Raw genomic sequence first — 25211 nt, forward strand, 5'->3', positions numbered from 1 at the left:
GGTCCCAGCCACTTGGAAGGCTGAGGTGGGAGGATCGCTTGAGCCTGGGAGCAGAGGTTGCAGTGAGCTGAGATCACACTACTGCACTCCAGCCTGGGTGACAGAGTGAGACCCTGTCTCACATACACACATACAACTCTTTGGAATCTCTGATTTAGTATACGATTTAGGCACAACTCTCCCTTTCATACACAGCAAATACCTTATGACATTAAAAATTTTAACACTGGGCTGAATGAGAGTTAATTTTGATAGATGTTTCAGATTCTAATACAGTCCTCACAATGTTTACTGTGAACCAGGCACCGTTCTGAGGACTTTACCTATATTAACTCAGTTCTCTCTACAATGCTGTGACGTAATCCTCATTTTATAGATGAAGAAAACAAGGTACTGAGAGCTTGGTTAAGTAACTTTGCTAAGGTCACAGAACTGGAATTTGAAGCCAGGCAATCTGACCTTAGAGTCCATATTAACTGAGGTGCTAGATTGCATATTTCTTCGGAAAAAAGGGAAGAGGACATCATCCATTCAGGAACTTCCTCAGGCTTCTGCTGTTAGCTTATAAAACTACGGTTGCATTTTCATATGACATACGAAGACAATTATCTCCTCCTCTACTTTATCCCTAGTGCTTAATCCTTTGGCTTTTTAGTAACACCCAATGGTAGTCATTCTCTCCAGTGAGTCTCAGAGTTAAAAAATTTAGCTGGTCTCAATGATACATTGGACTTTGGGGACTCAGGGGCTCAGGGGTAAGGGGGGGTAGTGAGGGACAAAAGACTACACATTGGGTACAGTGTACATTGCTCAGGTGCACCAAAATCTCAGAAATCACCACTAAAAACCTTATTCATGTAACCAAACACCACTTGTTATCCCCAAAAATCGATTGAAATAAAACAATAATTTAAAAAAGCACATAACCCCCCCAAAACGTAGCTGACCTCAGCTTAAAAAAACATACATTTGTTATTTTTAAAAATATTGCATAGTTTATTCGCATTCATTGGTCAGCATCCTCAGTTATGTCTGCTTTGAGAGAAAAATCTGCTGAGGTTTTTAAGTTAATGATCCAAGATATACAATTAAGATTTTCAGCTTTGAAAAATATGGAAATACGGTACAGCTGTGTACTGGATGTGGCGTGCTACTGTTAAGTTTTCAGTACTTTAAGGAACGTTCAGGACTGACTAATACACTAATTCATTCCCAGAGGTCACTGAGCTGTCATAATTGACAGTGTTCCTTGAGTATGTAAAACTGGGAAAACGATGCAACTTCCAAACGAGGGAGGATGGAGAATGGTATTGGAAAGTAACTGTTCTGCTGGGCTCAGGAGTTTTTACATGCTCAAGCTATAGACAACTGTACCAACACAATAAAGACTAATGTAATCTAACTATTCTACAAACGGTCGCACCTACCCAGACTAACTGGAAAACTGTAGTTTATAACTGGAATTAAACAGTTGCTGTTCTTTAATTAATGAGATTGCGGTTCTTGAAAAGCTACAGCGTACGAACTCTACCCTGGTCCACATTTGCTTTTTAAAGCCCTCCCCAGAACCGCTCTCCCTTCAGCCTTGGTGCCTTCCCGGATATACCCTCCAGAGGCTTCCGTGGTCCCCATCCTGGACGTCAGCCTCTGCACCTAGAGGCCGGCTTAGAGGGAAGACGGGCAGAGGCGGGGGAGACAGGAAAGAGAGAAGCGGTCAATTCCTCCTTAACTCCGGGCCCCCTCGCGGGCCTCACCCCTCCTCCCGGGGGCTGAGATTGGAGAGGAAGTGGGAAGGCTCCAATCTGTTCCTCACTCCAGCGCCCTCATGCCCCCACCCTTCTCTTCAGCTCGGGGCTTCGGCGCGCCTCGTCCCCGCCTTTCGCCCCGGGAGAGGAGCGGGCGGCGTGGGAGGGCTCGCGGAGAAAGGCCCAGGGGGGTAGACGACCTCACTCCGGCAGCCACATCCTCGGCAGCAGGGACCCGGAGCCATCCGCCCGCGGGCGAGCCAGGCCCGAGGGCAGCCCCGGAGACCGCGGTGGCCGGATGCGCGGGCGCGTCACTTCCGGGCGGTGCAGCGGCGGCCGCTTGGAAGATGGCTGCGCCCTGTGGCTCGGAGCTGCCCGCCAACTCGCCGCTAAAAATCCCGAAGATGGAGGTGCTCTCCCCGGCTTCTCCTGGTGGCCTGAGCGACGGAAATCCATCGCTGTCCGACCCTTCCACGCCTCGGGGTGCCTCCCCGCTCGGGCCGGGCAGTGCGGCGGGCTCGGGGGCAGCGGCGTCCGGGGGTCTCGGGCTGGGGCTGGGGGGCCGCAGCGCCGCCTCGTCCTCGGTCTCCTTCTCCCCTGGTGGCGGCGGTGGCGGGGCTGCGGCAGCCGCCGCCGCCGCTTGCCGGGGCATGTCGTGGACGCCGGCCGAGACGAACGCGCTCATCGCAGTGTGGGGCAACGAGCGGCTGGTGGAGGCGCGGTACCAGCAGCTGGAGGGAGCCGGCACGGTGTTCGGCAGCAAGGCCCCCGGGCCAGCCATGTACGAGCGCGTGTCCCGGGCCCTGGCCGAGCTGGGCTACGAGCGGACCCCGTCCCAGTGCCGGGAGCGCATCAAGGTAACCGGCCGCCCGGCCTGGGGCAGCGAACCAGAGGCAGAGAGAAGGCGGGGAAGCGGGCCTCGGGGGCAGGGGCCGGTCTGAGGGCAGGGCTCCCCTCCGGGGCCCGGTGGGCGATTCGCATCTCCTCCGCCTTTTTCTTCTCTCCCTGGGAAGGGGGCTTTTTCCAGATGGCCGCCAGCCCGTAGGTTTCCTGAGTTTGAAGTTGGGCGTGCCTGCCGCCGCCCCTCTTTCTTGCCAATTGAGGATGTTCCTGCGCTCTGAAGTTGGTAGTTTCTCATTGTGCGCCGTGCGGCAGTCCCCGTGCCGCGGGCGCCTCTTGCCCCCACCGCCGGGGCCCCTCGCTTTGTTTCAGGCGGAGGGGCTCCCAGGCAGAGGCTTACCGGCCGGGGCGGGATTGAGGAAGGGCAGAAGTGGGGGCATTGAGCCCCCAGTGTAGGAATATTTAATAAGTGACTGTAGCGGAGCCATAGAAAAAGCGCCTTGGGACGACTGGCCTTTGTGTCAGTCGCTTTGCTTCTATCTTGAGCTACGAAGGACGAGTAAGACTAGAGATGCTTTGGAGAATTGGAAAGGCTTGATTGTAGCCAGATTGTGTATTGTTACCGTGGAGTTAGTGGACACCATCAAAGTTAGCTTGGCCAAGAGTTGGTCTGGAATTTGGATTGTCGATGCCTCCAGAGTTAAGATTGGCTTGAGGCCCTGCGGTTTCTTAGGAAGCTCCTTCAGGAAAGCCAGTTTTTCCCTGCTTCAGTTACTGTGCCGGATGTGGTGACAAGTAGAACTCTCAGTGTGCATCTGGCCATCCTTGTGTACCTGCATGTTTAAATGCAGAGGCTTAATTTGGGCTAGAAATCTTAGCCAGTTTAAGATTTTGCTACTACTACTGACTAGGCGTTCATATTTGTATTATTGGCAGATAAGGAGTTGTATTTTAGTTAAGCTCATGTCCTCATTGTAGTGGCTGCTAAAAAGATTGTGGTAGGATTCTCCCAGGTTTTACTGAACTGCTTATACTACTTAGTCCTATTATCTGTGCACTTCTTTTCTGATACAGCTGGCACTTTTTCTGGGAACTTCTTGAGGGGGGATAAAAGCCACCAAGAACAATCATAAATAAGAATGATCACACTAAAGAACAAGAATAAAGTCTAATAGGCGCAATCATGAGTTAGAGTAAGCTAAAGGAGGGAAATTGCACCAAAGTTCTCCAGGTCTTGGCTCCAGTAGTATTCCTTTAGGGATGTTGTTGCTTAGAAAACTTGGTCCAGAAACTAAGATATTTAAAACCTTCTATTGTTCAAGCAATTTGCCACTCATTAATTACTCCATTACTAATTTAAATTAGTGTATTTGATAACATGTATCTTTGGGACTTAAGTTCTCTCTTTTTTTTTTGACAAGGACATTAAAGTAGTAGCTAACAGGACAAGGCTACTCTTCTCTGAATCTCATTTGTTCTATTCAAAGTCATTAAGGTTAAATATTAACTTTTATTTATGTATATTTAGAGACAGGATCTCCCTCTCTTGACCAAGCTGAAGTCCTCCTGGGCTCAGACTCTCCCTTTCTTGCCCAACCTGAAGAACTCCTGGGCTCGAACAATCCTCCCCAGTAGCAAGGACTACAGGCATGCCCCACCACACCTGGCTCCTTAAAAAAATTTTTTTTTTTTTTTTAGAGGCAGGGTCTTCTACGTTGCTCAGGCTAGTTTTAGTTCCATGGTCTCAAGCTGTCCTGCCTCAGTCTCCCAAAGCACTAGGATTACAGGCGTGAGCCACTGTGCCCAGCCAAGGTTTAATTTTGGGGAGAGTTTTTGTACTGTCTTGGTTAGCGTGTATCCATGACCTTTTCTTGAGTTAGAAGTGCACTTTAGGCATTTAAAACTGTTTTAGCTCGATTAATTTCTGTCCGTAGAAACTTCCCAATCACACAGAAAAAGTGTGTTGTGAAAACGTCACTGCATATAAATCTCTCCATAAAATTGTTTCTCAACCAGGGAGTATCTAATTGGGTTGTTTCATTGTCCAGTTATGAGAAGGATAACTTAAAGCAAGAAAAAGAGATTTATCTTACTTGAATAATTTTGAATAATTTTTAAAAGAGGATCGACTTACCTGTGTCCAGACAGGTAAAACCAAGTTGACCTCAAGCTCTTAGGATATTTTGAGAATGTGCTGATGAGTATGGGTTCTCTGATCCATTGTAGCTGTTAACAAGGAGGGCAGATAACTGTTTTGTGTTTTAAAGTGCTCTACTCTTTATGTGATTTCAATCAACCCAGACTTTTTCATTAGTAAGTTTTCATTAGTTGAGTTTTCCTGCCAGATTGATAAGCTAAGGACAGATTCTGGTCTCTCTTATTCACTGTTGTACTAGCATATAGTAGACACTACATTTTTTGAATTTGTTTTAAGTTTATTTTTAATGGAGACAGGGCTTTGCTCCGTTGCCTAAGCTGGAGTGCAGTAGTGTGATCATAGCTCACTGCAGCCTTGAACTCCTGGACCTAAGTGATCTTCCCGCCTCAGCTTCCTGAGTAGCTAGGACTATAGGCATTTACTACCACGCCCAGCTAATTTTTGAATTGTGTATTTTTATTTTTTTAGAAACAGGATCTCACTGTGTTGCCTAGACTGGTCTCAAACTGCTAGGATCAAGTGATCCTCCTGCCTTGGCCTCCCAAAGTGCTGGGATTATAGGCGATAGCCACCACACCCGGCCTTATTTAATTAATTCACCAAATGAAGTCTAGAAAGAGAATTTTGGAAAATATAAAAATCTGCAGCAGTATTATTCAGTAATACTGCTGTTTAACGCAAAAACAGACTCTGGAACCCAGTCAGAAGAATACTGCATTTGAGGAGATTTCGTGTGAATGTAATTTTCAGCACAGAAGCAAATGTGGTCACTGAAATCATATTCCTACACAATTATGAAGTGGATGTTCAAGTAACTCAAGATTATGCTCGTGAAAATAAAACTACTACCTTAAAATCTCAGAGAATCTCACACCTCTGAAAACAAGTCATCAGATCCCAGTTTCAGAAATGCAGATTTAAAACAAGTAGTTCAAAAATCTTTCACTTTGTTGTGTTGATGAGTACTACAAAAAGAAACTTAGTAATACTTTTTGCTTTAGATTTTACAAAATAGAAACAAAATAGTAAGATAAGGAAAAGGAGGAACTTCTTATGCAGACTGAAGTACAGGTGAACTCAATGTCAGAGGCTCACAGAGAAGGAATATGTGTGAATCAATTACATTTGTGGTCTAATATATTTGAAATTCCTGTCAAAAATTCAGTTATGAGCTGGGTACAGTAGCGCTTCCCTGTTGTCCCAGCTACTTTAGAGGGTGAGGTGGGAGGATCGCTTGAGCTTATGAATTTGAGGCTGCAGTATGCCAGATGGTAGTACCTGTAAATAACTACTGTTCTCCAGCTTGGGCAACATAGTGAGACCTGGTCTCTTAAAAAAAAAGAATTCAACTGTGAAACCCAGTAAATAATTTCTTCTAACTTTAAAAGGAAGAGATATATAGCAACTTTAATTTTTCCATGCAAACCTTCCTTTAGTCAGATAATTTCTGATTAGCAGCCTTCCTCACACTATATAAAGGATCAGGAAGCTGAGTCTTATTGCACCCTTTTCTGACCACCTTCCTGAATCACCTTAAAGCATGTCACTTACCTTCTCTGAACTGTGCCCTGGTGCTCTTATCTATACAGTAAAAGTGCTAAAATTATAAATAGTGAAATTGAATTAGTAATTTAACTCTTGGATTTTGAGACTACCATCCTACTTTTTAATACTGTCTGAATGAACATATTTCTAAGCACACAAGATTTTAATTTACAGTCAGATATAAACATTTGTTTATTGCTGCAAAGTTTGATTTTGATGTCTGTCATCTTATTGGTATTTGCTCTGTCGTTTGGGTAAAACGGATGTATTTGACACTGCCTTACTACATAGATTGTTTATCTTGAAGTTTTGTTGCATTTTTGTTTGTTTGCAGCAGAAAATTTGTCTGCTAACAATTCCAGCCCGATTTTGAAGTCAGATACACAAATCTAGGTAGTTTTTTGTCTAGTGATTGCATGATTTTTCTCTTTTACTATAGGCCTTTTCTTCATATCTTCAGTCACCAAATAAGTACTTACTATGTGGAGGGCTGTCTGCTAGGTGTTAGGATGAATAAAAGAACTGTAGCTTTAAAAATAAAAGTAAATAAAGAAAAGAAGTATAATACACAATTCCTGTAGCCCAAGAGCATAAAATCCAGTTGAAGCTTGTATACATACATCAATGAGTCAAAAAGCTGGACAAGACAACACAAGGGATGGAATGCAAGGTGGTACTTGATTTAGTGTTATTTGCCTAAAGCAGACTATAAGCGTAATGACTTCAAAGGAGGGGGCAATCTCATCGCTGGCCATACTGTAGTAGTTGAAAGACCTATCTAGACTTGGAATTCATGAAAGCATTCACTCTGAGCCAGATGCTACATTCACACTTCAGTCGGTTAATCTGATGCACTGCAAAACTCATTCTCAAGTCCCATATTTTTGGGTGTTCTCCAAAAATTTGCCTCTTGAATGTTGGCTTTATGTCTTTGAAACAGATGTGTACTTCTAGCTGTGCCTCAAGATGAAATGCAGGGTGATTGTATGTGACCTAAAAAATTTGCCTTTTCTGAATCAGTGCTGGTCGCTCATCAGACAAATTTTAAAATGGTAAAAGAGGTTGGGCATGGTGGTTCATGCCTGTAATCCCAGTACTTTGGGAGGCTGAGGTGGGCAGATCATGTGAGCTCAGGAGTTGGAGACCAGCGTGGACAACATGGTGAAACCTGTCTCTACCAAAAATACAAAAAATTAGCCGGGCGTGTTGGCACACACTTGTAGTTATAACTCCTGAGGAGGCTGAAGTGGGAGGATCACTTGAGCTTGGGAGGTGGAGGTTGCAGAGCCAAGATTGCGCCACTGAACTTCAGCCTGGGTGACAGAGTGAGACCCTGTCTCAAAATACATAAATAATAAATAAAAGATAAAAGAGCCTTCTGCTCAGAAAACAAAATGATTAATTTTCTAGGGACATTGCTTAGATTTATTCATTAGTAATTGTCATCATCTTTGGAGCAAATTTTGTACTTTAACAGGAAAATCACCATATAATGTATTTGGTCTTTCATTTTAGCTCTGAAGCCTTGCAATTATTTATTTGTAAGAACCAACAGGGCAAAGATAACTAACTTGGAGCAAAAAGCTACCATTGTCCCTGATAAGCATTTTAATGACTCTGCCCATCTCTGAGGACTTCTTTTTGCTGTTTGCAGACAAGACATTTCTTCTACCTTCTCATTGAAAGATTTCTAAGAAATATGATAAGCTACTCAAATAGTTCTTAAGAAAGATTTAGATTTATTTTCCGTTATTTTTGATATATTTAGTCTCTGTTGTTACCCTCCCAATGTTATCTGAACTCTCGTGCCTTCCAGTTTGCTTATCTGCTTATGAATTTGACAGGCTTGATGTGTATCCTCAAAGAATAGACCATCTCTGACTACCAGTCATATGCTTATACTTAAACTTTCAGTTTTAGAAGGAAAGGAGCTAACAAGCACATGTTAAAACTGTGAATGAGTAGGATTCTGGGTTTATTTTCTGGCATTTTTGGAAATACAGTGAAGGGTGGAGTTAAATATTCTGGTTACTTCATTAAGAGGATATGTTAAAGGGAAAAATAATTTAGAAAGCATGTAGTACGAACAGTACTGTTCCATAAAATTTTGTAGTGATGGAAATATTCTCTATCTACCTCAGTTCAGTATGATAGCCACTGGTCACAGGTGGCTGTTCAGCCCTTAAAATGTGAGGCATTGTGCCTGAGAAACATAATCTTAAATTATTTTAATTAATTCAATTTTAAATTATAAATAGGCATAATGTGACTAGTGGCTACCTTATTGAACAGTGTCAGGTAAAAAGTTGTTATTCACAGTATTAAATTCATCTTTGTAAAAGGATTCTTGTGGCCACCTACTCAAACCTCTAGGGGGAGCTCAAGGTTCCTTCTTGACCTTTCTGTCACTTTACCCCTGTGTAGGAGGAACCTTGATAAAAGTCAAGAAAAATGGCCTGCCATTCCAGGAGGTGCCAGGAGTAAAAGTCTTATAACTTCAACTCACTGGGGCAAACAGTGCGTATTTTAGGTTCCCTAGGTGAGCCCTGTCCAGTAGAATTGACTGTGACGGTGGAAGTGTTCTGAATTTGCACTGTCCAGTATGGCATTACTAGCCACAGGTGGCTAGTGAGGACTTGAAATGTGGCTAGCATGTGACTGCAAAATTGAATTTTAATTTTATCTAATTTACATTTAAATAGCCACCTGTGGCTAGTGACTGTTTTTTTGGCCAGAACAGCTTTTGAATAATGAGTATTCAAACTTTTTGCTTGTGTACCCCCAAAAGACTTTGAAATCCGTGTATCCTCTGGAAGATTTTTAAGCTGACATTAAAATTTTTTCATCATGTGTTTGGAAATCTATAGGAAGTTAGCAGGACATAGAAAATGTTAAGTCTGGTGTGAGATGACTATGATGAGAATTGGCGATAAAATGTACTGAATAGCAAACTGAATCTGAAAAATACACATTAAATCATTATTTGTGAGTTTTATCAACTGTCTCTTGAAAATTTTGGTGTTAAGGAAATACTCAAGTTACATTTAAAAGAAACAATATCACTAGCCTATATTGTTTTGGTTATTCTAAATTCAGGGGCCAGGATTGATAAACAATATAAATAAGAGGGGGAATGACAGGAATCCCTAAGGTTTCAAATTGCCTCCATCAGTTATTAAAGGAGGCTACCCCAGTTAAATACTGCTGCTTTAGAACTCAGTATCTTTTTGATATCTTTCTTGGCTGATACAGCGGTGCTGGGCTCCTGAATTCCCTTGCCATTAGAAAGCCAGAGGAAAACAGGAGAAGGTTACAGGGGAAAGTGTGGGGCTTAACTCTTGGCTAAAGTTCAGGTATCTGGCAGGGGGTGGGGGGGGGGCGGGATTTAGATATTTTGCTCATTCCCTGTCATCAGATTCAACTGACGGATTCATCACAAGGTTTCTTTAAATGCTAAGGTCTGAAATAAGTTCTTTATTTTTTTCATTATTCATCAACAGATATTTGAGTGCCTACTGCAGTAGGTCCGAGAATTACGGTAGTATACCATCACCTTCAAGATGTCCGTCTTCTAATAAAGGAGTCAGATTACTAAAGAATAAATTACAATATTGTGAGCAAGGTCTTGTGTGTCATGTTAATGTTATGCTCATGGTGCTATAGGAGCACACACATCCTAGGCTTTCAAAAGGTGGATCCTGAAGATGAAGATGGACTCAAAGGTAGATGAATAGTTGGTGTAAAAGCTCAGAGGCAGCATAACCTAGAATAGTGCAAACTGCAAATATAGTGAGATATACTTACCAAAGAATGTAAAACTGGAAGTCTCCAAACAGTCATATACTTTCAAAAATCTAAGTGTTCAGCTATTTAAAAAGTCATGCTTTTCAATTGAAGAATAATTTACCAGTATTGCATGGCACGTGGTGAAAGAGTGATGTAGGAGTCATAAATGATGCCTTGATGGTGTCATAACCACGTAGAATGGTGGAGCCAGTAGTTTTGGGATGACATTGTAGTGAACATACCAATTCCAGGTCATTTATATGTTGTGATGAGTAACAACTTTTTCATGGCGTTGAATTGCAGTTGAGTAAATATCCATTATGTATCTCATTTCTTAATTTGTATGCTAGAAAGTAAACCCAAAGCAGTGCATCTTTTTTTGACCACAGTTCGCAGGAAGAAGAAATATATTTTATCCTGGGACCTGGTAGTCGCATAACATGTATGTATAACTGAAACAAATTTCACAAAACAGTGGTTATAACCAACACTTACATAGTATTTTCTGTGTGCCATGCACTATTCTAAGTGTTTTGTAAATGTTAACTTAATCCACATAATGGCACTATACTTAACTACATGTAATGTGCTCTGATATGTTCTGTTCTAGTTGAAGGCAGACACTCCAGCTGTAGAGCCTGTTTCATAACAGTATACACATGTGAACGCACCTAACACAATACCTGCCCTGGCAGGGCATCTTTCTCTGCCCCCATCCTCCCCACACCCTCCTCCTCCTCCCCCGTGCTTGTCAGCATTGGCTCCCCTTTTCACCCCAGTCCCTGTGGTACCTCCCATCTTTCCCCTTCCCCAGCCACAGCCTTGGCTGTCTCCAAAAACGCCCTCACCAAATGCTGGTGCAAAGAAAGTCTGGAAGGATGGGAGCCGCCATCCTTTTGGCCAAGGTGGTCACAACTTGCTAAAATTAATTGTGCAACCCACTAATGGGCCATAAGCTACAGTTAAAAGAGGACTAGAAGATAATACAGTGAGATCAATATTTATTTTTTCATTCGTTGTGTTCTTTTAGACTTAAGATATTGAAACTCCAGAAACATTGATTTGCAACGGCTCCTGTCCTAGATATTCTGGCGAAATTATATTATGTAGTTTTAGATAGATGTAGTTTGAGCCTAGGGTTTGAGATAAAGGGTGAAGCGGGGGAGTGGGAAGTAGTAAGAAATGAGACTGGAGACTTAAATAAGAGGTCAGGTGATGTGCTAAAGTGCTTGGACTTTATTCTAATCATCAAAGGATTTTAAGCCAGGCAATGACATGGTTAGTCTTAAATTTTAAAACAGTCACTGACTGTAATGTGGAGAATCAAAAGGGTAAGACTGGAAGCACAAAGGTCGTTTAAAGGCTTCTTGCAGCAAGCTAGATGGAAAGTGAAATAAAGCAGTGGTAATGACGATGGAGACACAAGAATAAATTTCATATACATCAAAACCAAGGACCTGTTCGAAGAATCTGGGAATTTTAATTTCCAGAATTTGTTAGATCCTAACCTGTGAGACAGCTCAGTATCTACTTCTCTACCAACTTACACAGAGGATTCTTGGCTGCGGTCATCAAAGACCGTAACAATATTTCATAGCTGAAGTTTTTAGGCTTGATTTCTAAGAACCCAAGGAAAACCAACTACAATACCGAATGAAGACAGTCCTGTCCGTATGGCCTCTAGCATATAGTCTCTACAGACTTCAGTTCTGCTTCCCAGTCTTCAGAAGTGATTATCCTGCTTTCCCCCCCACTTTTTCACAATATTACCGGAGAGTAAGAAGTAAAATTCAGATCCAGTATTTCAAATGTTAAGCGTCATGTAGATAGATACCTGGATTTGTGCTCCTAGTGTTTCGTTAATATAGAACCAGCAGTTTTTTTCTGTGGAAAATTGTATCTGTGTAATGTTAAAACAAATGAAATAGGAAGAAAAAGTTTTGAGTTTCAAAAACCACAGACCAGTACTCTAAAGAACTTTTTAAAACAACTGTTAGGATTGCAGTTATGACCAGATATTATTTAATTCTGTTTCTGATGTGGGGTTCCTCCACTGTGTTCTGTGTGCTATTAATATTTACCATTGTGGAAGCTTCATTCGGTGTTGAAAATGAATGCTTAGTGGATCTGTGCCTTCTATGCATATGTTACAAATTATCTGGAGTTCATAATCAATGCAGAGTTCCCCTCCCCTCCGATTGTTCTAAATAATTGAAAGATGTCTGCTGTGGAAAAAGGCATGTGTTTAAATCTGTATAATTCTCAACTATTTTTAGCTGGGAAAAGTCCTTGAAAGCCAATGGAAATATTTCTTTTTTTTTTTTTCTTGGCACTAATCAAGTGAGTGTTACCTTTTCACTTAGTAGGATGTGTTGTTACTCTAGTAAAATACAAACCTGTGTTTATTCTCAGGTATTTTAGAAATAACAGCCATCATTTTATTTTATGTGTGTGTTCTTGGCTGTATTCATAAATTATATATTTTGGGCTATCAAATATTACTTCATTCAATATAAATAACAATAGTAGAAGTTGTTTACTTAGATATGCTTTCTAGTTGCATTTTCTCAGCCTATGTAAGACTACTTTGTTGTAATAGCTTTTGAAATTTACACTACTGTCTCTCTACTATCTTCAGATTACTTGATTCAAATAAACCAATTATGTTTGTAATTGATATTAATAAAACCAGAATAAAAGTTCATATGTACCCAAAACTGCTTTTATTATTTTTTTAATTTGCAAATATTTTTCTCTAAAGGGAAATAGCTGGTTTATAATTTAGAGAGAATAGGATAGGTCAAAAAGCACTTCAACCTAATACTTGGTATCTCTACTACCTGTATACCATCTTAAGGAATTTTCCATTCATTCATTCAACAAAAATGTATTGCACCCCATTTACATGTTAGGCATTGATTTGGGCTCTGGGAATACTTTGGTGAACAAAACTGACACAAAAAACCCTGCCTTCAAAGAGCTTACATTTTGGTAGAAAATAATGTGATATTTAAAATATGTAATTAAGCAATTAACACAGTTAGGGAAAAAGATCCTCAAATATGATATTCCTTGATAAATCCTTGAAGTTGAGCTCTATACCTCTCATCATGCTTATGAAAGAAGTTCATTTGCTATTGTTTTATTAAGAATGATTTACATGATTTGATATCATTCCTTTGTCTTGTGTATATCCAGTTGTCATTGAGGTTTGTACCACCAAGCAGCAAAGTACTACATTGTTACTCATTCAACCATCAGTTCATGAGCATCTGCTATTGTGCCAGGCATTATGTGGAGCCCTAAAGAGTCAGTCTTAAGCAAAACCAGGAGAGATCCCTTCTCTGTTGTACAGTTTAGAAAACATGGCTAATAGTTGGGCCTTGAGCAATCAGAGTTGTGCCAATTTTAGAACAGTACAAATAATTACTTTTTTCCTTATATAAGTAATATAAGCACACTATAAAATTAAAAGGAAAAATCAGGAAAAAAAATGCTAACTTCTTCACTGCAGTGTAACCATATATCCATGAAACCTTTTGTTATTTTCCAAGAAACAGTAGTGGTAAGTCTGATTTTAATTCCAGTAAATTTCTATGCACCAAAAAAGGAATGAAAGATCTACATGCTTTTTATTTTGTTTAACTCCAAGAGCATTTGTGGGTTATGCATATTTCTATTCATGCTGAATTTTGCCTGCCTTCTGCTTCTTGTAAACAGGTTGCCCAGTGAGTGAGGCCTCATCCTCACTCTGTATGGGTAGTTAGGATTCCTTTTTCCCCATTGGTTTATATGTCAATGTGTTAGTCACCATATTCTTGCCAAGATTATAAATCTTTCAAAATGATTAATTAATTGGCTTTGTTTTTTCTTTTTTTTTTTTGAGACAGGGTCTTGTTCTGTTGCCCAGGCTAGAGTGCAGCGGCACCATCATGGTTTACTGCAGCCTCAACCTCCCCAGGCTCACGTGATCCTTGCATCTCAGCCTCCTGGTAGCTGGGCCTACAGGCATGCGGCACCAAGCCCAGATAATTGTATTTTTTTGTAGAGATGGGTTTTTACCATGTTGCCCGGGCTGGTCTCTTAACTCCTGGGCTCAGGCAGTCTGCCCACCTTGGCCTCTGAAAGTGCTGAGAGCCACTGCCCCCAGCACTAATTGGCTTTTATCTATAAAAGAAGAACTGAGAAAAAAGTCAAACTATGGCAGTATAGCCAGATGTTTGTGAAACTCAAATAATGTATGGGCAAAAAGATGTTTATTTACATAGGTACTCCTAGATATAAACTGCTTTTACCTATAGAGTTCACATGTTAATACAAACAGTTGTGTGAAATACTTTGAATAAAATGAAAAATCAAAAAAGTCTTTGAGACCAGCCTGGTCAGTATGGTGAAACCCCATATCTACTAAAAATACAAAAATTAGCAGGGCTTGGTGGTGCACGCCTATAGTCCCAGCTACTTGGGAGGCTGAGGTAGAACAATAGCTTGAACCCAGGAAGGGGAGGTTGCAGTTAGCCGAGATTGCGCCACTGCACTCCATCCAGCCTGGGCGACAGCAAGACTCCGTCTCCGAAACAAAAAAAACCTCAAGCTGGCATTCGTTTAATGATGCTTTAGATGATGTGGTTTAGCTGAAGCTTGCTTTTCGCGACATGGCTCTGACACTGATTGTTAGGGTAAGGGTTCTTTTGAGTATGTTACTCCTACGTGTTACTCCTACCCATGTTGCGCCTCGTGATACCACACTTTGCTGCACTACTTTACTTGAACTAACCTCAATTCATAAGGCCCCTTGGTCTCCATATGGTGTGACTGTATCATTTTTGTAATAATTATAATAATAATGCAAATATTTACTGAGTGCAAGCAATTAAGCAGACACTCTTAAATGCTGTGTTTTCTCATTTAATACAGCAAATCTATGATGGAGGTAGTGTTACCAGCCCCACCATATAGATGAAGAAATTAAGGCACAGAGAGATTAATTTGTCACAAAGCTTGCAGGCAGTGACACTAGACTAAGCAGTGTTTCTCTGGAAACCATGCTCTTCTTAACCACTTGCTTATATCACCTCCTTCTGAATCAACCCATGTTTATTAAATTTTGACAATTGAAGTCATGTTTTTGGCAACAATGTGATTATCAACAGTCATAAATACAGTACCAAAATCATATAGTAACACCTAGATGGACAGCATTATGCTGATATTTCTTGTCATTGAAATGAAAAGAATTTTTTAAATTCTTGGAGATAATTTATGGTTTCCTAAGATCAGAAACACAATGAGATTTGGAAGTCCTAAGGAAGAATTTAAAATAAGTATTGAAACCTAGTAAGTAAGACTTAATTGTAGAAGATTCATTCAGTCATTCATTCAAGATCTCAGATAAATGATGGCATTTATTGGATGACCAACTCCTCCAAAAAGAAGTAAGTTTGAATTATTCGAGCAGAAACACAATGTAGAATTACTTTTTGACAGTAAAAGCAGGTAAGGATGTGGCTTATCAAAGGAGGCTATGGAATGTCCACCACCTTATGCCTGCCATTGTTTACCTAATGTGTAAATGGTTTGTATACTTCCTAGAGATAGATGATGGGGATGAGATGGACTGCTTTTTCGTATATGATATACCAAACAAAACGTATCAGCATATTGAGAAAGCTAAAAGTAGAATGAAGAAATAAGAAAACAGAGAATGCCAGTTTGGTGTGGTGGTGCACGCCTATAGTCCCACCTACTCAGGAGACTGAGGCAGGAGGATCACTTGAGCCCAGGAGTTTGAGGCTGTTGTGCATAATGATTGCCCCTGCAAATAGTCACTGCACTCCAGCCTGGGCAACACAGACCCCATATTAAAAAAAAGAAGAAAGAAAAGAAGAAAAGAAATCAGGATGCAGGGCAAATAGCAGTAACCTAGGTAAATATGTTTGCTTAAACTAAATATTAAAATGATCTATGAGCTTCCTGGCAACTGTGGCAAAAAGTAAATACAGTGCCTTGCCATAATTTTCAGTGTCTTCTGAAGAGAAGTATACCAGGTCTTAGTTTTGAAACCAAAGATGAACTTGCATTAAGGACACTGAAAGTGACTTCGGATAAGCTCTTAACCTTTCTCTGTCTTATTTTCTTGTCTGTAAAATAGGGGTACACCATATATCTCTTAATATATATGTAATGTGATACCCAGATCCCTCTTCCAGGAATGAGATGCTAGTCCCCCCCCTAGCTGTCTGGAATGCTGGCTGCTGGTGGCTTCTGGTTGATTTCTTCAAATTTCACTCTGCCCAAGGGAACTGTCTCACCCAAGATGAGACCCCCACTCTCTGGTGGCAGCCTGAATCCAATAACTGGTCAGTGCTGAAATACAAAGGTCCAGCCTCCTTGCCTCAGTTCGGTATAACGCTGAAGGATAAGCTCAGTTCCATACCTCATTTTAGGATTAGCAGAGGCTGCTGTTGCAACTCTGTCTACTTTAACTTCTTTCTGTGCCCAGCCCTGCTTCTCAGTCTCTCACATGCATGGTTCCCAAGAGCCTTCCCCAGCAAACCTGCACAGTCTCCTCAGACTCTGTTTCCTGGGACACTCTCTGTTAACATTATTGTTAAGTGGGAATGATGATGTAAATTGCTTAGCCCAAATCTCAGCACACAGTTAGCACTCAGGAAATGGCAGCTATGATTTACCTTCATTACATGGCACGTTGAGCCACGTAAGGAAAATGTTTGGTTTTTGTAGAAGGTACAGAGATATTTTTTCATGTGGCTGTTTCTCTTAGCAATCTTCATAAAGCTAAGAATAGAATATAAAAATTCTACCAAATGAGCTATAAAAATAGTTATGATTGCCTGAATTTATTTCTAACAACTTCCTAAATAAGTTCAGGTCACCCAGGATAGTTGCTTATAATAAAACATGCTTATTTTCAGATTTTTCTTAGAAAGGATATGTGTCAGGATATGAAGATGTGTTCTTTTCGTACATTGATGACCTGTAGTTTACACTGTGTAAATGCAAAAAAATATATATTTTTTGAATGTTTACGTTTTCACAAGTAAATGAATCTGGATTTAATGTTTGTACCCAGAGGTCTTGAGGGAAGATTTCAGATAACTTTAGTTTTTGTATGATTTTATCTGCCTGTCAGGATTCTTTTTCTCATAACCAAATGTGTAAAATTTACTAACGGAAACATCTCTATTATAGGTTATCTTTACACTATAGATGGTAGTTTTTAGTAAGAAAATAACAACAGAACTGAGAGAATCACATGGTCAACAGATGAAAGGAATAAAGTGGCCTACTGCTTCAGGGGAAGCCTGCTCTGCACAGTCTCCCTTTTAAACATTGGTCTCATGAATGGAAACACCTTCGTATTTGGGAAGCAATACGATGTTGTAATGGTAAAGCTGTGTGTGGATTTTTGAGGTGGCGGGGGGGTTTTAATTTTTAGACATGGTTGTCCATGGAATAATTAGTTCGTAGTGGAGGTTGTTTGAGAGTACTTTAACAAAGGCTGGTTCTCCCCGGCTATGCCAGAAATATTTTAGATAATTTTCTTGAATGTGTTTTAGATATCACATGCTAATAAAAGTATCATTTTTAGTGTATCTGAATACCTCTTTGATGGAGTCCCCCAAGGTGTGAACTGAGAAAAAGATTCAAAGAGGTGCTGACATAGCAACTTCAGAGGTGATGTAGGAGGTCAAATGAAAATAACCTCTAATCCCAGTCAGTTCTTTGCCAACAACTGATTTTTTTTTTTCCCCCTTTCAGGTGAGGAGGAAGTTCTAGACAAATAGTGTTATCTGCTATCTTTGGTGACTGTAGCTACCTGTTGCTGGTTATATACTGAAATAGTTCAGTATACCCTACTTTTTTGACCTGTATTGTTCTAAATAGAAAAGCACTTGAGAATTCCGTGTCTTGAAGGATTCTTGTACCCTAAAGAAGCCCTTATACATGAACATGCATGCTAGGTGTGACTTTCATCTGAGATCATTGTATGAGTGTCCGTGAGAAGCACACATAGCGCAGGGTCAGAAGATTTATGGTTACATGGATTGAGTTCCTTGAGTCATGGAAGCTGTTTGTTTTTAACAATTAGTATCGTCCTTCTTTAGGGTTTTTTTCTTAGTAATCTGAATGGGCATGACCCTCAGCTGCTAGCATGAAGGAATCTAGAAAACTTAGAACTTGATATTCATTGACAATCAACATTTCCTGAATTTTATATTTTTTAAAAATGTTGTTTTTACTTTCTTTTATTTTTTATTTTTATTTCTATTTTTTGAGACAGAGTCTCACTCTGTCACTCAGGCTGGAGTGCAGTGGCACAGTCTTAGCTCACTGCAACCTCTCTCTCCTGGGTTCAAGCAATTCTCATGCCTCAGCCTCCCGAGTAGCTGGGACTACAGGTTTGCATCACCACACTCAGCTAATTTTTGTATTTTTAGTAGAGACAGGGTTTCTCCTGTTGACCAGGCTGGTCTGGAACTCCTGGCCTCAAGTGATCTGCCTGCCTTGGCCTCCCAAAGTGCTGGGATTATAGGCTTGAGCCACTGCACCTGGCCCTGAGTTATTAATATATATTCCAGGCAAGAATCTCTTCTCATGGAGGCAGTACTGACCAGTTACAAACACAAAGTGAGTGAGTCGTTGATAGCCAGATTCAGAATGAAGTGCAAGCTGATAGGATTCAATCCTGGACAGTTCCCCAGAAAGACTGAGGCTCCAGAGAGGTAAGATCTGTTTGTGGCGGTCATTCTGTTTGACCTTATTAAAATCAGGAAACAATCAAGTCTTTCCGCCTTCCTGTCTTTGACAGAACTATCTTATATTCTTGAATATTTCACTTGCTTGTTTACTTTGTAAGGCATAAGAAAAAATTTAGACAGGGCTGCAGAGCTCCCTTTGGCACGTGCCCTGCCCACCCAAAGAAAGCTGTAACAACAAGAATGATAGATATTTTTTAAAAAACCTTGCCCAGCTATTTTCAAAAGGTTTCAGGAGCCCTGTGCATCAAGATTCATTGATTTTATAATTTGTTTTAGTTAAGCAATGAATTTTCTGAAGTTCTTTGCTAAGAAAATTTTTATCCTCTTGCTAGTGATTTACTACTTTAAAATTAGGTTAATTTATGTATTGAATAAATATATACTTTGAATAAGCCTCATGTGATAGGCACTGTTCCAGGCTTGGGGAATAGAGACAACCAAGGTGGACAACATCCTTACCTCATGGAGCTTACAATCTAGTGAAATAACTTCTTAGGAAACATTAAAGTTTCTTAAGTGGCGTTTGATAATTTTCATATGCCAAACTCCTCTTAAAGGAATACTTATTTATCTTTGGGCCTTGGTTCCTCATTTGTTAAGTGAGGAAGATAAACTAGAAGATCTCTAAGGTTCTTTTCCATTCAGAACTTGTAATTTTTTTTTATTTTTATTTTTTTTTTAGAGAGAGGGGTCTCACTCTGTTGCCCAAGCTGGAGTGCAATGGCGTGATCATGGCTCAGTGCAATCTCTACATGCTAAGCCCAAGGGATCTTCCTGCCTCAGCCTCCTCAGTAGCTGAGACTGCAGGTGCACACCACCACACCCAGATTAAATTTTTTTTATTTTTTTTTTTTAAGTAGAGACAAAGTCTTGCTATATTGACCAGGCTGGTCTTGACTCCTGGCCTTGAAGCATCCTCCAGCCTTGGCCTCCCAGAGTGCTGGAATTATAGGCATGAGCCACTGAGTCCGGCTCCGTAATGTTTAGAAGATGGAGCATGGTTTGTAATTAGAACCTTAGGCAATTCCACCCACCTTCAGTGGATCAGTGTATTAAAAGAAGTGTTATAAAGAGACATTTGCCAAAGACAGTGATATCAATAGGTGATGGAGAGTATCAAATGCTGCAGGGAAGTCAAATGAGTTAAGGACAAAGTTTGAGGACCATTCAGTTATTAAGAATACATTGGTAGGGCGCAATGGCTCACGCCTGTAATCCCAGCACTTTGGGAGGCCAAGACAGGTGGATCACTTGAGGTCAGGAGTTTGAGACCAACCTGGCCAATATAGTGAAACCTCGTCTCTACTAAAAATATAAAAATTAGCCAAGCGTGGTGGTGGGTGCCTGTAATCCCAGCTACTCGGGAGGCTGAGGCAGGAGAATCATTTGAACCCAGGAGACGGAGGTTGCAGCGAGCCCAGATTGTACCACTGCACTCCAGCCTAGGTGACAGAGCGAGACTCTGTCTCAAAAAAAAAAAAAAAAAAAATAGACATTGATGATCACAATAGGAACAGTTTTAATAGTCATACATTAGACTGTGATCCCCTTGGTTGACGATTGAATTATTGTAGACATTGCCTATTCCTGTGAGACCCTTTAGACATTAGGCGTGTTAAAGCAGGAAAACGTGAGAGCTTCACCATAGAGACTACTGAGGAACATAGTCAAGACTTACTTTACTGTACTTGTTTCTGGATGTGTGTTTTTCTGTTTTAAGTTGTTACTTGAGGTAGTTTATCTGGCATCTATATTGATAATCAGATAATGAATGATCAAGTACTGTGTGATGCAGTTGGAACAGATAATCAGCATAACTAATGAATCATTTAATATTGCTTAATTATCACTTCAGAAAAAAAGATTTCTTGCCCAGCAGGTAGAAAGAAGTGCTGTATTTTTTTTAGAAGAGTAAAGTAATATCCTTGTATGCTTTTACTTTTTTTTTTCTTTTTTCTTTTTCTTTTTTTTTTTTTTGAGACAGAGTCTCTCTCTTGTCACCCAGGCTGGAGTGTGGTGGTGCGACCTTGGCTCACTGCAACCTCCACCTCCCAGGTTCAAGTGATTCTCCTGCCTCAGCTTCCCAAGTAGCTGGCACTACAGGTGCCCAACACCAAGCCCGGCTGATTTTTGTCTTTTTAGTAGAGACGGGGGTTATACCATATTGGCCAGGCTGGTCTCAAACTCCTGACCTCAGGCGATCCATCCGCCTTGGCCTCCCAAAGTGCTGGGATTACAGGCATGAGCCACCGTACCCAGCCTTTGTATGCTTTTACTGATAGAAATTATTTCTTTCAAGAAACGGGAATTTGGCTAATTTACCTCTTAAAGGAAATATTAGTGCTGCTTCATCTAAATGAACAGGAGAGTGAGTGAACTGACAATTGTACTTAAAATAGTTGTTCCAATCTTTAGAATCTCCTATAAAACCTTAAGATACAAGTTTACCTTATTTTAGGGTTTCAAACTAATATATGTTCTATTTTATGGAGGAAAGAACTACGTAATGTAGAGCAGAGTTTTTTTTTGTTTTTTTTTTTTTTTTTTTTTTTTTTTTTTTTTTTTTTGAGACGGAGTCTCGCTCTGTCGCCCAGGCTGGAGTGCAGTGGCGCGATCTCGGCTCACTGCAAGCTCCGCCTCCCGGGTTCACGCCATTCTCCCGCCTCAGCCTCCGAGTAGCTGGGACTACAGGCGCCCGCCACCACGCCCGGCTAGTTTTTTGTATTTTTAGTAGAGACGGGGTTTCACCATGTTAGCCAGGATGGTCTCGATCTCCTGACCTCATGATCCACCCGCCTCGGCCTCCCAAAGTGCTGGGATTACAGGCTTGAGCCACCGCGCCCGGCCTGAGCAGAGTTTTTTAACAAGAGGTTCTTGTATGGCTCTTTAGTGAGTCCACGTACCCCCTTGAAATTGTATGTGGCAGGTTGTGTATGTGTGCATGTTTCTGAGGAGCGGATCCATGACTCAAAAAGGTTAAGAACTTCTGCCCTGGAAAGGAAAAGCAAAAGATAGAATAAAGACATTTTGAAAAATAAAAACATTTTGTATTTGCCAAAACTTGCTCTGCAGCAGTAAGTCTGAAACAAGTTTGCTACGTTTTTCTTTTTGGTTTTACTTTGTTTAGGCTTTTTTGTTTGGTTGGTTTTAAAGGATTTAGGGGATTGGCAAGTCAGTTTGTCAGATGTCAATGAACAGAAAACCTAAGAAAAAAGGTAGCAAAAGTTCTGCTGGCCCCAGATGGATTTTGCCTTAGGTAATTTCCTAATCATTAGTTACAGCTCTGTGTTAAAAGATGTATATAGAAATTTATGCTAGATTCTTAACGTCTTTCTTACTGTGTGCAGAAATGGTTTTTTTATTTATGTATGCTACGTGAGAAATTTTCTTTCCTACTTTTATGCTCACAGTAACAAAATATAGCTGAAGAAATTAATGTTTTTCTTAAAGATATTAAATGGTGGTGTTTTGTTTTGTTGCCTCAATTAACTAAGAGCAACTAGTTTTAACAGTTACAATAGCAGTAATGTTAAAGGAATAAGATCTTTTTCTCAAAGACCTTTGTTGCTTCAAAATACAAATCTGCTTTAGTCTGAGGTATCATTTTTAACAATTTTATAAGAACATCAGTCACTGGAAATTCACTCCCAGCGTAAATGTCCTCATCTCTTGTGGAGCATGATATGTGATTTTTAAGGCCTTGTTTGTGAATAAGCGTGCTCTTTAATCATTTGGGTAAAAGGAATCTGAAATTTATCATGTGTACTTGGCAGTGGATTAAGATAACTATGTAATCCATTTCTAGTGTGGCCAGCTTGACAACTACATTTGAAAATCTGTTTCACTGCTTGTTTTTTCTTGTAACATTGTTTCCTGCTATTATAACTAAGCTGTCCTCCCTGCAGATTGACTTTATTTTTCATCTGACATCTTAGACTGATCAAGCCAATGTTTTCTAAACAATACATTTATATAGCTGTTATGCCTTATTTCTGTTCCTCCACATTATATTGGTCCATTCCATGTATGGTCAGTTAGCTAGAACAGTGGTTTTGTCCTGGTGAATATTTTATGATTGTATGAAATGGGGCAAACTTTGAGAAAATTATTAAGCCAATACTGGAATTGGTTGGCATATGCCTTTATGATTTATTTAGTTTGTTTTCTACTTTGCCCTACCAGGGAAGAATTTAATTCTTCCCATTTCCTGAAAGTCAAAGGATTGGAGGACACTGAAGCAAAATAAACCTTAATCTTACCTCAAAAGGAGCTTAGATAATGTCAGGAAGGGCTTTGATGAAACCACTGTCCCTGCTTATAGATCTTATTTTCCAAGCCTTTCAATATTTTATTTGCCCTTTTCTGAACTCTACAATTTCCCTCTCTTGTAGCTGGTTCGATGCCCAGAACTGAATGCTGTGCTCCAGCTGTGGCCTCACCGGTGCTGAATAGAGAGGAAGAGCCACCTTCATAGCTTACATGTGATTCCTCTGCTTATCCAACCCAATACTGGATTTACTTACTTTGGCAAGATAGCTGCATTGTGCACTGTATTTAATGTTACGTGTACTGTAACCCTGGGTCTTTCTCTGCATTGCTGCCGTTAAACCCCCAATCCTGCCAATCTAAAACTCCTGCCTTTGTTTACCTTCCCCCTCCCCCATAGACTCCCCATACATTCATCCACAATGAATGTCATCTTTTTATTCTCTCATTTCCTTTTACTCTAATCTTAAACTTTGGCAAAACTTTCACTCTGTCCTATAAATTGTCAGTTGTCAGCCATCTTATTTTTCTCCCTGCTTTGGTAATGGGACATCTTTCAAGTCTTTTCTCTGGTTCTTTTCCCTTTGTAGTCATGAAGCACTTGGCACGGTGAATTCAGTAAGCATTCTCTTGCCATTGCTTCCAAATCAAATACCATGAACTCCTGGGTTGACCACCTATCAAGTTGTTACCTATGCTTTGGTTCTTCAGTCCAGGTTTTCCTGACTCCTCCTGACCTCTATCCCTACAGCTTCATTCAGGATACAGTATTCTCTCACAACTCTTCCTCCAGGGGGAGACAACAGCATCATGTCAGTTTACTGGGGAGATTTCCGACAGTAAGGAAAATTACAATCTCTAATTGTGAATAGAATCGTTTTTAATAATTTTAAGCACATTTCTGCCCCTACCCCAGACCTTAATTTTTAGAAACGATTAAGCTTAAGTTACTACAAATTTCTAGGATGAGTAAAATAAAGGAAGAAGGAAGGGAAGCAAGGTTTTTGTGTTGAATAGGACGTGGTTCTCCCAAGAAAGCCAAACTGAGGTTCTTGTTGGATTTGAGAGCTGTCTGAAATGGGAATTGAGGCTTCGTTTTTGTGAGCATTATTGTAATCTCAGCTCTAGAATAGGTTTTTAAGTTGGCTTACGTAGGACTGTTGACACACACAGTCTTAATTACATGCTTTAGCTAATTTAGAGTATGGAAAGTGTAACCTTTTTTGCTTTATTAGGGTGATAATTGGAAGGTCTCCACAGTTCCTTTACCAGTCAAGCAGAAGTTTAAGTTCTTACTCTTTTTTTTCTTAGTTGATTTAAATAGCCTCTCCTTGGATCTGTGGTCTTTACTGAACCCAGAAGTTACCTCCTAAGTGCATTTATATCTTGAGAGTGTTAAAATCAGCTGGGAAATCTTTTTTAACATGATTTCAATACATCAAATTCCTATCATGGTTTTAAAAGTTACCAAACATCTTTCCTTCAGGCCCCTGATAGATATTTTACATACCAGCATATTGCACTATTTAAGTGTATTACAAAAGTACACTACAAAGTAAGAGGTAGCAAGATCTGTTAGTGTCTTTTGATAAATTGTAAAATGTATCACCTGACTTTTCTTCCATATCTGTAACCATTAGATACTGCTAGTTTCCTTATTCACAATTACATAAGCCAAGCTCAATTTGGTGGTTCCAAAGAGAGTAAGTCTTTTCTGTGGTTTCCTCCCATGTCTGTTGCCAGAGATTGGTGGCTTTGCTTATGCTCATGTCACTTCCTGATAAGTGTGGCACCTTTCTTCAAAGGAATGTTAGTTTTATTCCCTGACTTCTGAAATAACCCTCAGCAACAGAGCCAGCTGGGCTGTTGTGTGTGCTGAATGCTTTTCTCCAGGCAGTCAGTAAGTAGTGAGCAGTGGCATGGTTTCCTTCTCCATTTATGGCCTTGGAAGGGTGAAAGGGACATGGTTGGGACTCTCCATTTACGGTCCTTGGAGGAGTTGAAAAGAGTGGTTGGGGTGTTCTTGGAGGCAGAAACTAGACATTGTGAGATAAAAATAAATTGGCAAGGGATGTTTGGAATTCAAAT

The 25211-nt window shown here is 40.4% G+C and overlaps 1 protein-coding gene across 13 annotated transcripts in view; it reads left to right on the forward strand.

Annotated features, from left to right (window-relative positions):
* The first annotated feature begins 1021 nt into the window (after positions 1 to 1021).
* MSANTD2 (Myb/SANT DNA binding domain containing 2) overlaps positions 1022 to 25211 on the forward strand; it is a 34814-nt gene continuing 10624 nt past the window's right edge. For 4 of the 13 annotated variants that reach the window (XR_002517271.2, XM_003910893.5, XM_003910892.5 and 1 more), the window contains exon 1: positions 1022 to 2602. Coding sequence is in view for 7 of the 13 variants with exons in the window: in XM_003910893.5 (XP_003910942.3) it covers positions 1826 to 2602 (777 nt within the window). In the remaining 6 variants the exon portion in view is untranslated. Of the gene's footprint in view, positions 2603 to 21665; positions 23963 to 25211 lie in introns of those variants that run through there. The other 9 variants (XR_001895252.3, XM_017949064.3, XR_002517272.2 and 6 more) reach the window with 8 other exon arrangements.

The sequence above is a fragment of the Papio anubis genome, chromosome 12, assembly GCF_008728515.1.
Source record: "Papio anubis isolate 15944 chromosome 12, Panubis1.0, whole genome shotgun sequence".
Classification (NCBI taxonomy): Eukaryota; Metazoa; Chordata; class Mammalia; order Primates; family Cercopithecidae; genus Papio; species Papio anubis.